Source organism: Ooceraea biroi, chromosome 11, assembly GCF_003672135.1.
Source record: "Ooceraea biroi isolate clonal line C1 chromosome 11, Obir_v5.4, whole genome shotgun sequence".
In the NCBI taxonomy this organism is placed as follows: Eukaryota; Metazoa; Arthropoda; class Insecta; order Hymenoptera; family Formicidae; genus Ooceraea; species Ooceraea biroi.
The window spans coordinates 9,870,780-9,882,462 of record NC_039516.1 but is presented as its reverse complement, the minus strand read 5'-3'; the positions used below and the strand labels follow the sequence as shown (position 1 = coordinate 9,882,462).

Genomic DNA, 11,683 nt, shown 5'->3' with positions numbered 1-11,683 from the left:
TCTTTATTTAATAACACTTAAAATATGTCGCCGTGTCTATTGAAAGGAGTTATAGTTTACCACTTATTTTACAGAATATCTCCTTAAGAAAAAAAAAGAAAGTGAAAGAAAATACTTATCGTAGCGCATATTAGTATTGTTACCTCCCCCTAATCGCCTGTCTTCGGTCAGATAATAAATAATGATTTCTCGAATGGGAATTCTTGCGCGATTCAAGGAAGAACGCACGTTTCTATAAAAATATATAGTTTGCCGCCATATCGATCGCCGTAGCGATCAAGCAATACTGCATTCATCGAAGGCCGAGCTTCCTGCGTGCCCCGGCGATCTCCTCGGGGATCGCTCATACGTGAATAAGTTTCCCCCGAGGAAGACTCGCGGAAGCGCTCAGAAGCTTTCGATCTCGTGTACCGGAATCGAGACCTCTTGATCGGTTTGTATGATCACCCAGCTGCCATTGGCGTTCAGATTGTGGATGTTGATGCTCTTCGACGAGAAGACGTTCACGATGTTGGCGAGATCCTGCACGCGGTTGGCGCGGTACAGGCAGATGTGGTCCCTGAGCGCGATGCCGTTCGCGAAGACCGCGTCGTCCAGGGCGAGCAGCAGTAGCGCATTGCCGCGCACGGTTCCTGCGATGTGATTAATGACGATTTATGTAAAACGTGCAATTGAAGATGCGAAAGTGTATATTGTGAATTTTAATATTTTATAATTATATTTTTATGTTTTAAATATTTTTTAATTAATTTCACTTAAAATAATTCAAAGTTTTCTCAAGAGTTTTCTCATGGTGTTACCTTTAATGATATGTTCTCCGACTTTCACGACGACCGCCTTGTTGTCAGCCTCGACGTGACTCTCTTGTAACTCCACGCCGATTTCCCGCGCCAGAGTAGGCGCGTTGACCAGATTCAGGCCGTTTTTCGTCTGTCCAGTTAGTATGCCGACGAGAACGGCGGTGTGGATGAACTGCTTATCCTGCATGCCGCTGCCTACGGTTTGGCTGTGGACGACTGTGTTCAGTTTGCCCTTGAGGAAGCGACCGGCCAGCTGACCCAATTTCTTCGAAAGGTCTATCCAGGGCTCGTTCTCGCTCGTCATTGCGGCGGACAGAACCGGCGCGTTCACAATGCCGGTGACCGCGTACTCCGTTGACTTGCCAGACAGGGCCAGGAACTGCTGGGCAATCTCCACTGCCACTCGCTGCTGAGCCTCCGCCGTGCTGGCACCTGCAATCCAATAAATATTATGATTTCTCTCTGCTAAAATTATTATTTCAAATATTATACAAATAATTATACATTAATATATTAGAATGTTTGTATACAGGGTGTTTCCTAAGTAAGTAGACAAACTTAAGGAGGATATTCCTTGGCTTATTTTAAGAAGAAAAGGTCATATAAACATATGTCCTAAACTGCTTTGTTTTCCAAAAAAAGTACATCACTGTTTTCGTTCACTTTTCGGATAGCGTGCTTTTGCAGTACGAGTCAACAGCGGTGGGGATGGAGTGGGGATGGTCAATTTTTGAACAGGAAGTTTGCCAATCGATGGATCGGTCGAGGTACTCAAAGACCAAACCATTTATGGCCTGCAAGATCCCCAGACTTAAATCCAGTAGATTTTTTTCTATGGGGACAGCTTAAATCTTTAGTTTACGCTACACCTATTCAAAATGAAGAAGATCTCAGAAATCGCATAATAGATGGATGTGAAAAAATACGTAACACTCCAGGTATTTTTGAGCGTGTACGTCAATCAATGGAAAGGAGAGTTGAGGCGTGTATCATGGCTGCAGGTGGACATTTTCAGCAGTTACTGTGGTGTTATTATTTTTCTTTTTAGTTACTATTTTCTTTTTCGTTATAATTTTTCTTTTTGGTTACTATTGTTTTTCATTTGTTTCATTTGCAATAATACAAACTGTTCTATAATAAACGAAAAGTGAACGAAAACAGTGATGTACTTTTTTTTGGAAAACAAAGCAGTTTAGGACATATGTTTATATGACCTTTTCTTCTTAAAATAAGCCAAGGAATATCCTCCTTAAGTTTGTCTACTTACTTAGGAAACACCCTGTATATTAGTGGCATCCAAATATTATACCGAATCGCGTAACTCAGTTTCTGCAAACGATCGAACACGATGCTATGCGATGCTTTGAACATCTTCACTATTTCTCGTGACATCCCAGGCAGCACATGTTAGCCTAATATATGTTTCTTAGACGTATCTAATGTCTAAGAAACATAAAGTACCATTTAAGAAACGGTTTAAATAGAAACCGTTTTTAGACCTCAATTTTAAAAACGTATTTTTCACCTTTCCACAGAAACGAAAAATGTGTTTTATTAAATTGATTTGAAATTATATAATTAATATAGAAAAAATAGTAATTTCTACTTACTTTGCGAGTATTAATTATTTTTACATCATACGTTTCAATGTACTCGATTATGGAACAAGAGACAAAAATCAACACAAGTGTGTGTGATTCCCACCTCTGATTCACCAAGCGACCGATAGATGGCCAGGCCAGACGTGACGTTCTCGCAAGTAACATTTGTGTTATCACCTTATAAATAACCATCCGGAAAACCGATCCAATACTCTTTTCTTCTTCTTTTTTTTTGAAACTTTTGAGATCACTATTACTTGAAGTGATATTTCAAAAGAGTGAGATTCCACTTATACGAAATTTTAGAGAGTAATTCATAAAATATAAAAATCTAGTTTTTTACAAAAATGTGACTTAACTCTGTCTATCTTTGAGGCACTGATATATAGAATTGATAAATATTTTTCTGATGGTTTCTAAAACGTTTTTTTGCCGAAAAAAAAACGTTTCTCCTAACGGTTTTTTGTTGGACATTTTTCTCCTAAATAAACGTTTCAATAAAATAGTTATGAAACGTTACGGCAAAACGTTTATGAAACGGTTTTGAAACCAATGTGTGCTGCCTGGGATGTGACGCTAATTTTATTAAAGTACCACGAATCAAATTCCGCCTCTATTAGAAACCGATTGAATTTCTGCGCCCGTTCACGTGGGCGAGCCAAGAAGTTTGATAAATCTCTAACAGATGTCGCGACGATACAATTTTCAGCAACCTCTGAAAAATTCCTATAAGCTTTCCGAATAACCTCATATATGAAACTGTTCCGCGATTATTATATAAAATTATGTAAAACATTATATAAAAACGTTTTCGTAATAATGAGAAGCTCAGAATCGAAAAATACACCTACGTAAAGCTCTTTTAGTAAATTTTAGTAAAACACTAGAAAATAGCGAATGCGCGCGCGTGATCGATATCGAAATCGATAACCTCGAAACTAATATCGAAGTTCAAAAATTTAAACGATGATGATCGTAAGCGAAGTAAAATGGCGTACCGAGGTGAGGTGTCGGGACGACTTTCGGGTGTTTGATAAGCTCCAAAGTGATCGGATTTTTCGGTGGTTCCTCGATGAAGACATCCAAGGCTGCACCGCCGCAGTGACCGGCCTTCAGTGAATGCAAGAGAGCCTCTTCATCAACGATGCCTCCACGGGCGACGTTAACGATGTACACTCCCTTCTTGCACTTTGCCAAGGTTGTGGCGTTGATCAGATCTGCAAGTAGTGATTATCAACGTAAATTCTCTCTTTCAGGTAAGAGGAACATTCTGTAATAGCATAATTTGTTTAAATAACCTCGATAGGCTCAATCTTTTCCGAGATTACTAAGAAATCTGTTCGCAAATGAAATCTTAACTGAACAAGAGCGAGAGAGGGAAAGAGCCCATACAGCACCGATTAATACAGAAAGCTTTCAGGAAGGTTTTAAAATCATTTCAAGATTTCACATTTCATATGCAACATTTCTGAAAGGATTCCGCAATATGTCATATGAAATGTTGCAACAGAAATGTTTCTAAAACCTACCACATGCAGTAAATTTGAAAAAATGTGAATATTGTAAAAAGTAAAATTATATATATATATATATACCTAGACCAAGTATTCGATCTTTAGTGAAGCTAACCAGTTGACAAAAAAATGCATTATCTTCACGTATCCTTTTTTTCTTTCAAATATAAGTGTTGGTTGAACAGAGAATTATATATCTATATAATTGTTTCCTTTTAATCAACTATTTGGAGGAAGAAAAAGGAAAATATATAATATAAGAATGGCTCTTTGTCAATGTGCCAACAATTCACGCTTTTTAAAGGGAAACTTGGTGAATACTTGGTTTAGCTATGTATGTGTATATCTATATACCTTATATATATAAATATATATGCATATCTATATACATCTTATATATATTATGTATTTTTTTCATTAAGCATATTTCAGAAATCATATTTATTATATTAATCAGATTGCAAATATTAAATAAAACCGTACAATAAAAATAATAAATACATTTTATATATAATTTTTATTATAACTTTTTAGTATTTGCAATCTTCTGAATACTCGTATAATAAATTTAAATATAATTTCTGAAGTATTTTCAATTGATTTTAATAAGAGCTTTGTAATTTGTGTGCAACATCATAGGAAAGTTTCAAAATTATTTCAATTAACCTTTAGTAATATATCAAAAAGATTTCAGCTATTTTAATAATCTTTCGGCAATATTTCAGAAAGGTTGCAGATTGATCTATACCTTTCAGCAACCTTTCTATAAGGTTTTGAATGCAAGTGTCGCGGACATTTTGCTATTCCAGAGTTGTCTCATAACTGTTGCAGAAACATTTTGCAATGTTTATGAGATGCTTTCATCTGTCAGATGAAATACTTCTGAAATATTTCTGAAATGTTTTCGTGCTGTATGGGAGAGAGAGAGGGGGGGAGGGGGCAAACGATTCGTACTTCTGGTTTGCGGTATGAGCGGCGTGTGAACAGTGATGTAGTCGGCTATGGGCCATATTTCGTCCAGGCTGAGCTTCCTGATGCCAAGTTCGGCAGCTGCCTCGGCCTTCAGGATCGGGTCGAACGCCACGACGTTCATGCCGAAGCTCTGCATCCTGCGGGCGACCTCGCGCCCTATGCGACCCATTCCGAGGATCGCAAGGGTTTTGCCGGACAGTTCGTATCCGGAGTACAATTTTCGATCCCATCGGCCCTCCTTCAGCGACTGCGCCGCTTGCGCGACGTTGCGCGCCAACGAGGAAATCAGAGCGCACGTGAGCTCGCAAGCGCTGATGCTGTTGCCGCCGGGGGTGCTGAAATTGTTAAGGAAAACGACGCGATTAGATAATACGGCTTTCAATAATCTTGTCAGGCTCAGCTCAGGAATAATTAAATTGACACTCGGTCCCTTCCGGTCGGTTATCTTGAACGTCTCGTGTCACCGAGTGTTCTTTCGAGATAATAAGGATTTTCGAGCGGTTCTTTGTCAGAAAGATTCATTCGCGTGACGATTAATGCGTTCTTACAAAACTTCCTTCGCGCGGGATTAAATAGGGGATTGCGACGTGAAAGATCGTAGATTTTGAGATACGTACTTCATCACGATGACTCCTTTACGCGTGGCGGCTACTAGATCAATGTTGTCGACGCCGGTACCGGCACGTCCAACCACACGCAGATTTGGACAGGCGGCAAACACGTCCGCTGTAACTTTCGTCTCCGAGCGAACGATGAGGGCATCGTGGTTCTGTTTGACAGAAGAAAATATGCATTGTTAAGGAGATTTATCTCGGTCATAACTAAAATATATTTCGCATTTCTGAAAGCGTATAAATATCAAGATTCTGTTACTTTGCGCAACTTCCCAGCTGAATTTATTAGTATTTATTTAATCCTAAATGTGAAATTTATTTTGTCACGCAGAATGTTGGGTTTTTTTTGGAAAGAATGGACCCCCGAGCTTACACCTTTCTATTTCCCAGGGATAAAAGAACGGGAGAAGTGGAGCTTATCTAAAACGACTATGTAATTAAGTAACAAGTAATAATACGGTTCGGTCGGGGAGTTCTCGCTGTAAAGACTGCCGTTGTGAACTTGTGCAAACTGGTTATTGAACTTGCGCAAAGCTGAGAGAAATGTGTTCCACGCCTAATCAGTATAATTAGCCACATAAAAACTCGGCGGATAGGGATACTTGTGTCGCATGGGCGCCTACTCCGGGAATCGGTGCACGTTGGAACGAATCCGTGAAATGGGATTGATACGAAGACAAGATATCGCGAAACGACATTATGTAACGTGCACATTGAACGAAACACGTTCAGAAAATATTCCGTATACACACCGGTCGATTACACACGACGCAAAAATATTTGCAAGACTGGCAATAATACAATCCATCAGCGGATGAGTAATATTTTCTCGATTTTTGCTCATGCTCCTCGCGAGAAGTAGAATGGAGAGAGATAGGATGAAAACATACTGGAAATTGAAAACGATAAAAGGACTTTTCCACAACCGTAGCATCGTTATCTGATTTCGGCAGGATTGGAAATTCGCAGCATCGGTAGATAAATCCCTATTTTCTTCTAACTGGTTTGCTTTCGACAAAAGGATTCTCATTTTCTGAATAAAAACTGTATTTGGAGGATCTCCCGATCTCTCCTTTTCGATCCATTCATTCTCCCTGAGTTTTTCTTCTACCGTTTACGTAGAAAGTATCTGAGGCTTTCTCGATCGCAGCTGCGTGCAGGAATCCTTGATAATTTCTTTTCATCTTCGTATCTTGGCCAGGGAGCTTACGCGGTCGCGTCAGATCGAGCCGATCGTGAACACAGGTGCGGCATTAGATTTTCTTTCGGTTTCGGTTGCATATTCCGTGGCTGAAATGAAATGCGACCGGGCGGACGTGCTTCAACGAGGGAGAAAGAGCGAAGAAATTGTGCATGACCGAAGCGAGGTAGAGATCTATTGAGAAACGCGAACGCGGAGGCGGGATAGAGCAGATCTCCTTGTACGGACGCCCATGTGTGCGCAAACTGGTGGTACAACGACCCGTTGGAGCTAACCGGTATTCGCGCCGGCCGACTCGACTGGATATAACCGGATCGGCCGACTCGAATGCGAGCAATTAAGAAGAGAAGAAACGAACAGAGCTGGACAGAGAGAGAGAGAGAGAGAAAGAGAATGAGAAGGAAAGAAAAAAGACCGAAGAACCGATAGAGAGAGACAGAGGGAGAGAGGGAGAGAGAGTGAGAAGGAAAGAAAAAAGACCGAAGAACCGATAGAGAGAGGCAGAGGGAGAGAGGGAGAGAGAGTGAGAAGGAAAGAAAAAAGACCGAAGAACCGATAGAGAGAGGCAGAGGGAGAGAGGGAGAGACAGCAAGACGCGCCCCACATGCTGCTTGCATGCGTATCACGCTCGTAACGTTGCATTAGGTCGAGAATGCCTCGCCCTAAGATGGATTGGAGTTGGTATGAAATTTTTTCTCGATCCAGAGGAATAAAAATTTCCCGCGTGATTATTTCTCGCTCAGGTCGATTGATCGAGTTGCTATTTTCGGAAGAACTTATGTACTCGTAGAGGAAGCTGTGAAAATAGCGAGACAGATTATGAATCGCTCGCTACGCACGGTGTGAACGATCTTGCAATTGTTCCGTCTAAAACTGATAAGGAAATTTATAATAACAGGAATAAGGTCAGCTGCAGCTTGGAAAGTAAATTGTTTGCTCGAGCAATTTGATAGCCTTTTTACAAGCGCCAATTGCGTCAATTACGTTTCGGATTATTTTGATTGGACCACGAGAATTGAGCTTCGCTCTGCAGCCCGCACGACTCCCTTCGTCAATTGCAATAATATAAACAATTACATTCCGTCCGGCCGGGTTAAATCCTATTATCCACTTTGCTCCATTCCAGGATCGCTACTAAAAACTTCGAACTCGATGCAAATATTATTCAACAACGGGTACGCAAACACGCGGTAGGATTTTCCAGAAGCGCGGAATGTAATCTCAATTGTTACGATTCAATAGCGAACGCAGAAACAGCATGTTGCCGCATCGGCAAAAAGAGTGCAAAAAGTCAATTGCAATTCATAATTCGAGCAAGGCGTTCGCAAGACGAGCTCCCGATTCCGGTTAGTTCAGTTTTTTACAAAGGGGAGATTACTCAGCATTTGATCTAATTGATGCAACTGCATCTACCTACCTGCAGCTCGTTGATCAGCTCATCCTTCGGCAGCTTGTATTTCGTGGTAACCGGAATACCGTGCTGGGTCAGTAGCGCGGCACAAGACTCGTCCACGGGATCACTCACGAAGACGCTCCTGAAGTTGACCGACATGTTAGCCTTGAACAAAGAAAGCCCTTGAACAGTGTTCACTCGAATGAGGGGGACCGCTGATCGCGTGCTGATCCGCTAACGGCGAGCATTCGATACCACGATGCTTGCCGATCGGTATCTTATGCGGTCTACGATGGTTACGATACGCTATATTTTGCATCGCGTTTACTTCATCTACATTTGACTACGCAATAAACCGACGATTGAGAATAATTATGCCGTGCCCGAAAGATACATAAAATTATTAACAACGTCAAGAGTGCACCACGTCGCGGCCCGTGCTTCGCATTACGCGCCAGGTTGCAACGAAAATTTTCGCGCGCGCGTATTTATTTTTCATTTTTGTGAAATTTATTCATTGCTTATTTATCCGTTTGATGCATGCTGCACGAGCCAATTGGGTTTCCGTTTGTTTCAGTTTGTTTAATTACGGATTGCTCCGTTTTACATATATTTCACCCAGCGTTGCTGCGTGCGGGAGCGCGTTGCTTTCTAATTGATTCGTGGAGGAAATTTACGATCGGCTGACCGATCGAAACCTTCAACCGTAATGTACGTGACAACCGTGATAACAATCGCGAATATATTCCCCTGTTTATTCAGATCGCAGATTGCCGTTGCCGCCCCACGATTTCTGTATCGTCAGATACGAATCAACCTCGACAAATATCATGGACGATCATTGGCTGTGGTTAGGTCGACGTCATTAGGTCGGATGTGTATCGTCGGTCTAATCGTAATCAATTGACCCAAAATACCAGTTCGTGTGTACTTAGGCGATATCTCTGTCAAAAAATCCAATGCGTCACTTTTTGAAAATATTTTGACAATTTTAGTCTCTTTTTCTGAAGTATCCAGTTTATAGCTGGTTCCGATAAACATCGAAGATAAATCAGAGCTAATCGCGGAAATCTCGATAATTTAATTAGATTGTATCTTGGAATATTCATAATTGATTACTTGAGCAGTAACGTTTCCAGTTTCAAGTATATCGATTAATTACTGCGAGCACTTAATAAAGCTACTCATTTAAGCCGGATTTATTTATTTCGTTATCTATGTGCAGATTCTCCCATGATGTTGACCCTTTTTATAATTGGCTATTTGCAATAACGTTTACATACGAGCATAAAATATTATATTGTTTATATACTGCATTAAATTAAGCTATTAATTTTAATGTTTTGCCTAATAAAAAAAAGTTGATTGTTATAATATCGAATGTATGTTCGTGGTACGATAGTACAAAGTGAGCATATAACATCATTCCTTGTAAAGTTAATGTTTTCCGAGGAATACGTAGAAGAGAATTATTATTCTTTACGACTTTCGAAGTTTCAACATTCAATATCTCAGTACCTCGCTTAAACCTCGATTAAACCTCGATTTAAAATTCTATTAAAGTTCCAAGCTAAATCGAACCCAAGAAATGATGTTCCATTATCTTCGCGTTTAAAGTTTAATTAGCGACACGTATTTGTAAATTCGCTGTATTCATAAATCGCTCTGTTCAAGTTAACATGTTAATTGAGGGACTTCGTAGAGAATTAGAATCGCCCGACCTTTTCTTCCGCAAAATCCTTCTGCAAACTTCTGCAACAAACTCGCACGATCGTAGCTTTCGGCAGTGAACATTTGAGCGAAATATTAGCATTCACAGTGAAATCCTCCGGATTGGCGTTTCGCGCAAATTGCATTATCATTAACATTGCGTGTTACTTCGCGATTCACGGTGCAAGCTGGAGGTATCTGAACGTTTCGTTCGCGTGTTTCTTGGCATATTTGGCTTTAACGGAGAACGATCTTTTTTGACGATGCAATGCGCGGTGCATGACAACGACGACGACGACGACGACGATGGGCACCTGAGACGAGCAACAAGTGTCAGATTTCGCGACCAGGTTTTCCCAAGCGCGACAGGGCGTGATCGACGATCCGGGACTTAGAATGCGGGACCAACCCACCTACCTCTCGTCTTTCTCGTGTGCTTCTCGTAACGCGGAGAGAATGCGCAAGCTTTGCGGCAGGTCGTCTTCTCGTGGGCAAGAGGAAGCGGAAGAACGGACCACGGGGGTTCTCGAGCTGGTATCGTGTGGCACGGTGGTCCAACCGTAAACTGACTCGTTCTACTGTGATTTATCTTCTTATAGCGGTGTCCCCACCCTGACGATACGTTGCGTGAGTGAATTGCGGCGGCGTTATTCCGCTTGTTTCTCTCTCGCTCTCTCTTCCTCTCTCTTTTTCTCTTCTCGGCCGTCCGCTCGCTGGGCGAAAACTGCTCCGGCTATGAGCATAGCTTGGTGTCACAGTGCCTGTAATTTTTTCGAAATTTTCAGTTCGATTCGTATGTCGCCTGTTCACCCGTTTATCGCGAGCGTTATCGGTCATTGATAGCATCGTAACCAGGTGGATTAGTAACGGCCCCGATTTCGCGATCGTGAGATCGTTACGTGATGAATCAAGAGCACGTGACGGATCATGAGACTTAAAAATAGCGATCAACATATTTACGCTCCTCGCGCAGCTTGCGGAATTCATAGCGCGTGTTTAAGTAAAGAACAGCGCCGTTTAAGTAAACAGGTAGATAATGTGTAAGAGGAGAAAGCAATTGCAATCTTATCATTCAATTACATTACAATCTAATCTCTTGATTTGCTCCAAAAATAGAGTTTTTATAAATTGGTAAATTGGTCTACCCGCACTGCCGATCCATTGTCAGCTCGAGGATTTTTTATACTTTAAACCATTTCAAATATCCTATACATTTGCCTGTTCCTTCAGTTTCGAAGATAGGCAAATATTGACTTTCGAGCACGGAACTTTCGTAAACATCCAATATGTACTTTTCTTGTTTGACGAATATTGTGGATGGATCTCGTATCTCCGGAGTTACACAAATTTATAATTTATGAAGTATCGATATTCCTTCAGTTATTTTGTACATTGAATATCGATATAGTTTTATCATTTCCTCCGAAACTCTTATTTGTATCGATATTTGCAGTATCAGCATTGCGTATGAAAAGAATGAAATAATATTTTTCCGGCAATTAGACTGAGCAGTTAAGTTCCAAAGTACAATCTGACTTACTAGTATAATAAATCTGCAGTTTATTTTATTGCGGTAAATTTCTACTGTTTCGTCGAGATTAAGAAACTGCACAGCACAAATTAATTAAATTAATTAGCTGTGACATTTTTTGGTACGTAAGAAAGTAGCGTGAATTAATTATTCCTATATAAATCAAAAACATTCTATATGAAATATAATAATAATTCTTAAAAAAAATTAATATACAATAAAAAGCTCTCTTCTTTTCGCAAATCTATTTTACAGTTACATATTCAAGACGTTTACTTACTAAATGCATTTAGCAGTTTTGTAACTATTGTTCTCATTTTAATTTGTATACGATATAATAAATCTTG

General features: G+C 40.4%; 1 protein-coding gene across 1 annotated transcript; it reads right to left on the bottom strand.

Moving 5' to 3' along the window:
• Window positions 1-39: 39 nt before the first annotated feature.
• LOC105278774 (hydroxypyruvate reductase) lies at window positions 40-10,370 on the bottom strand. Its single transcript, XM_011338095.3, has 7 exons — window positions 10,223-10,370; window positions 8,120-8,260; window positions 5,505-5,656; window positions 4,870-5,222; window positions 3,400-3,618; window positions 801-1,232; window positions 40-632 (listed from the first exon to the last, which is right to left on the bottom strand). The coding sequence occupies exons 2-7, from the start codon at window positions 8,252-8,254 to the stop codon at window positions 388-390; spliced, it is 1,536 nt and encodes a 511-aa protein (XP_011336397.1). The 5' UTR covers window positions 8,255-8,260; window positions 10,223-10,370; the 3' UTR covers window positions 40-387.
• Between the last annotated feature and the right edge of the window lie 1,313 nt (window positions 10,371-11,683).

Coding starts and splice junctions, on each gene's coding strand:
- LOC105278774 (XM_011338095.3), bottom strand. CDS start 8,254: ATGTCGGTCAACTTCAGGAGCGTCTTCGTGAGTGATCCCGTGGACGAG. Junction 5,657..8,119: donor AGCTGATCAACGAGCTGCAG/GTAGGTAGATGC, acceptor TCTGTCAAACAG/AACCACGATGCCCTCATCGT. Junction 1,233..3,399: donor CGTCCCGACACCTCACCTCG/GTACGCCATTTT, acceptor ATTGGATTGCAG/GTGCCAGCACGGCGGAGGCT.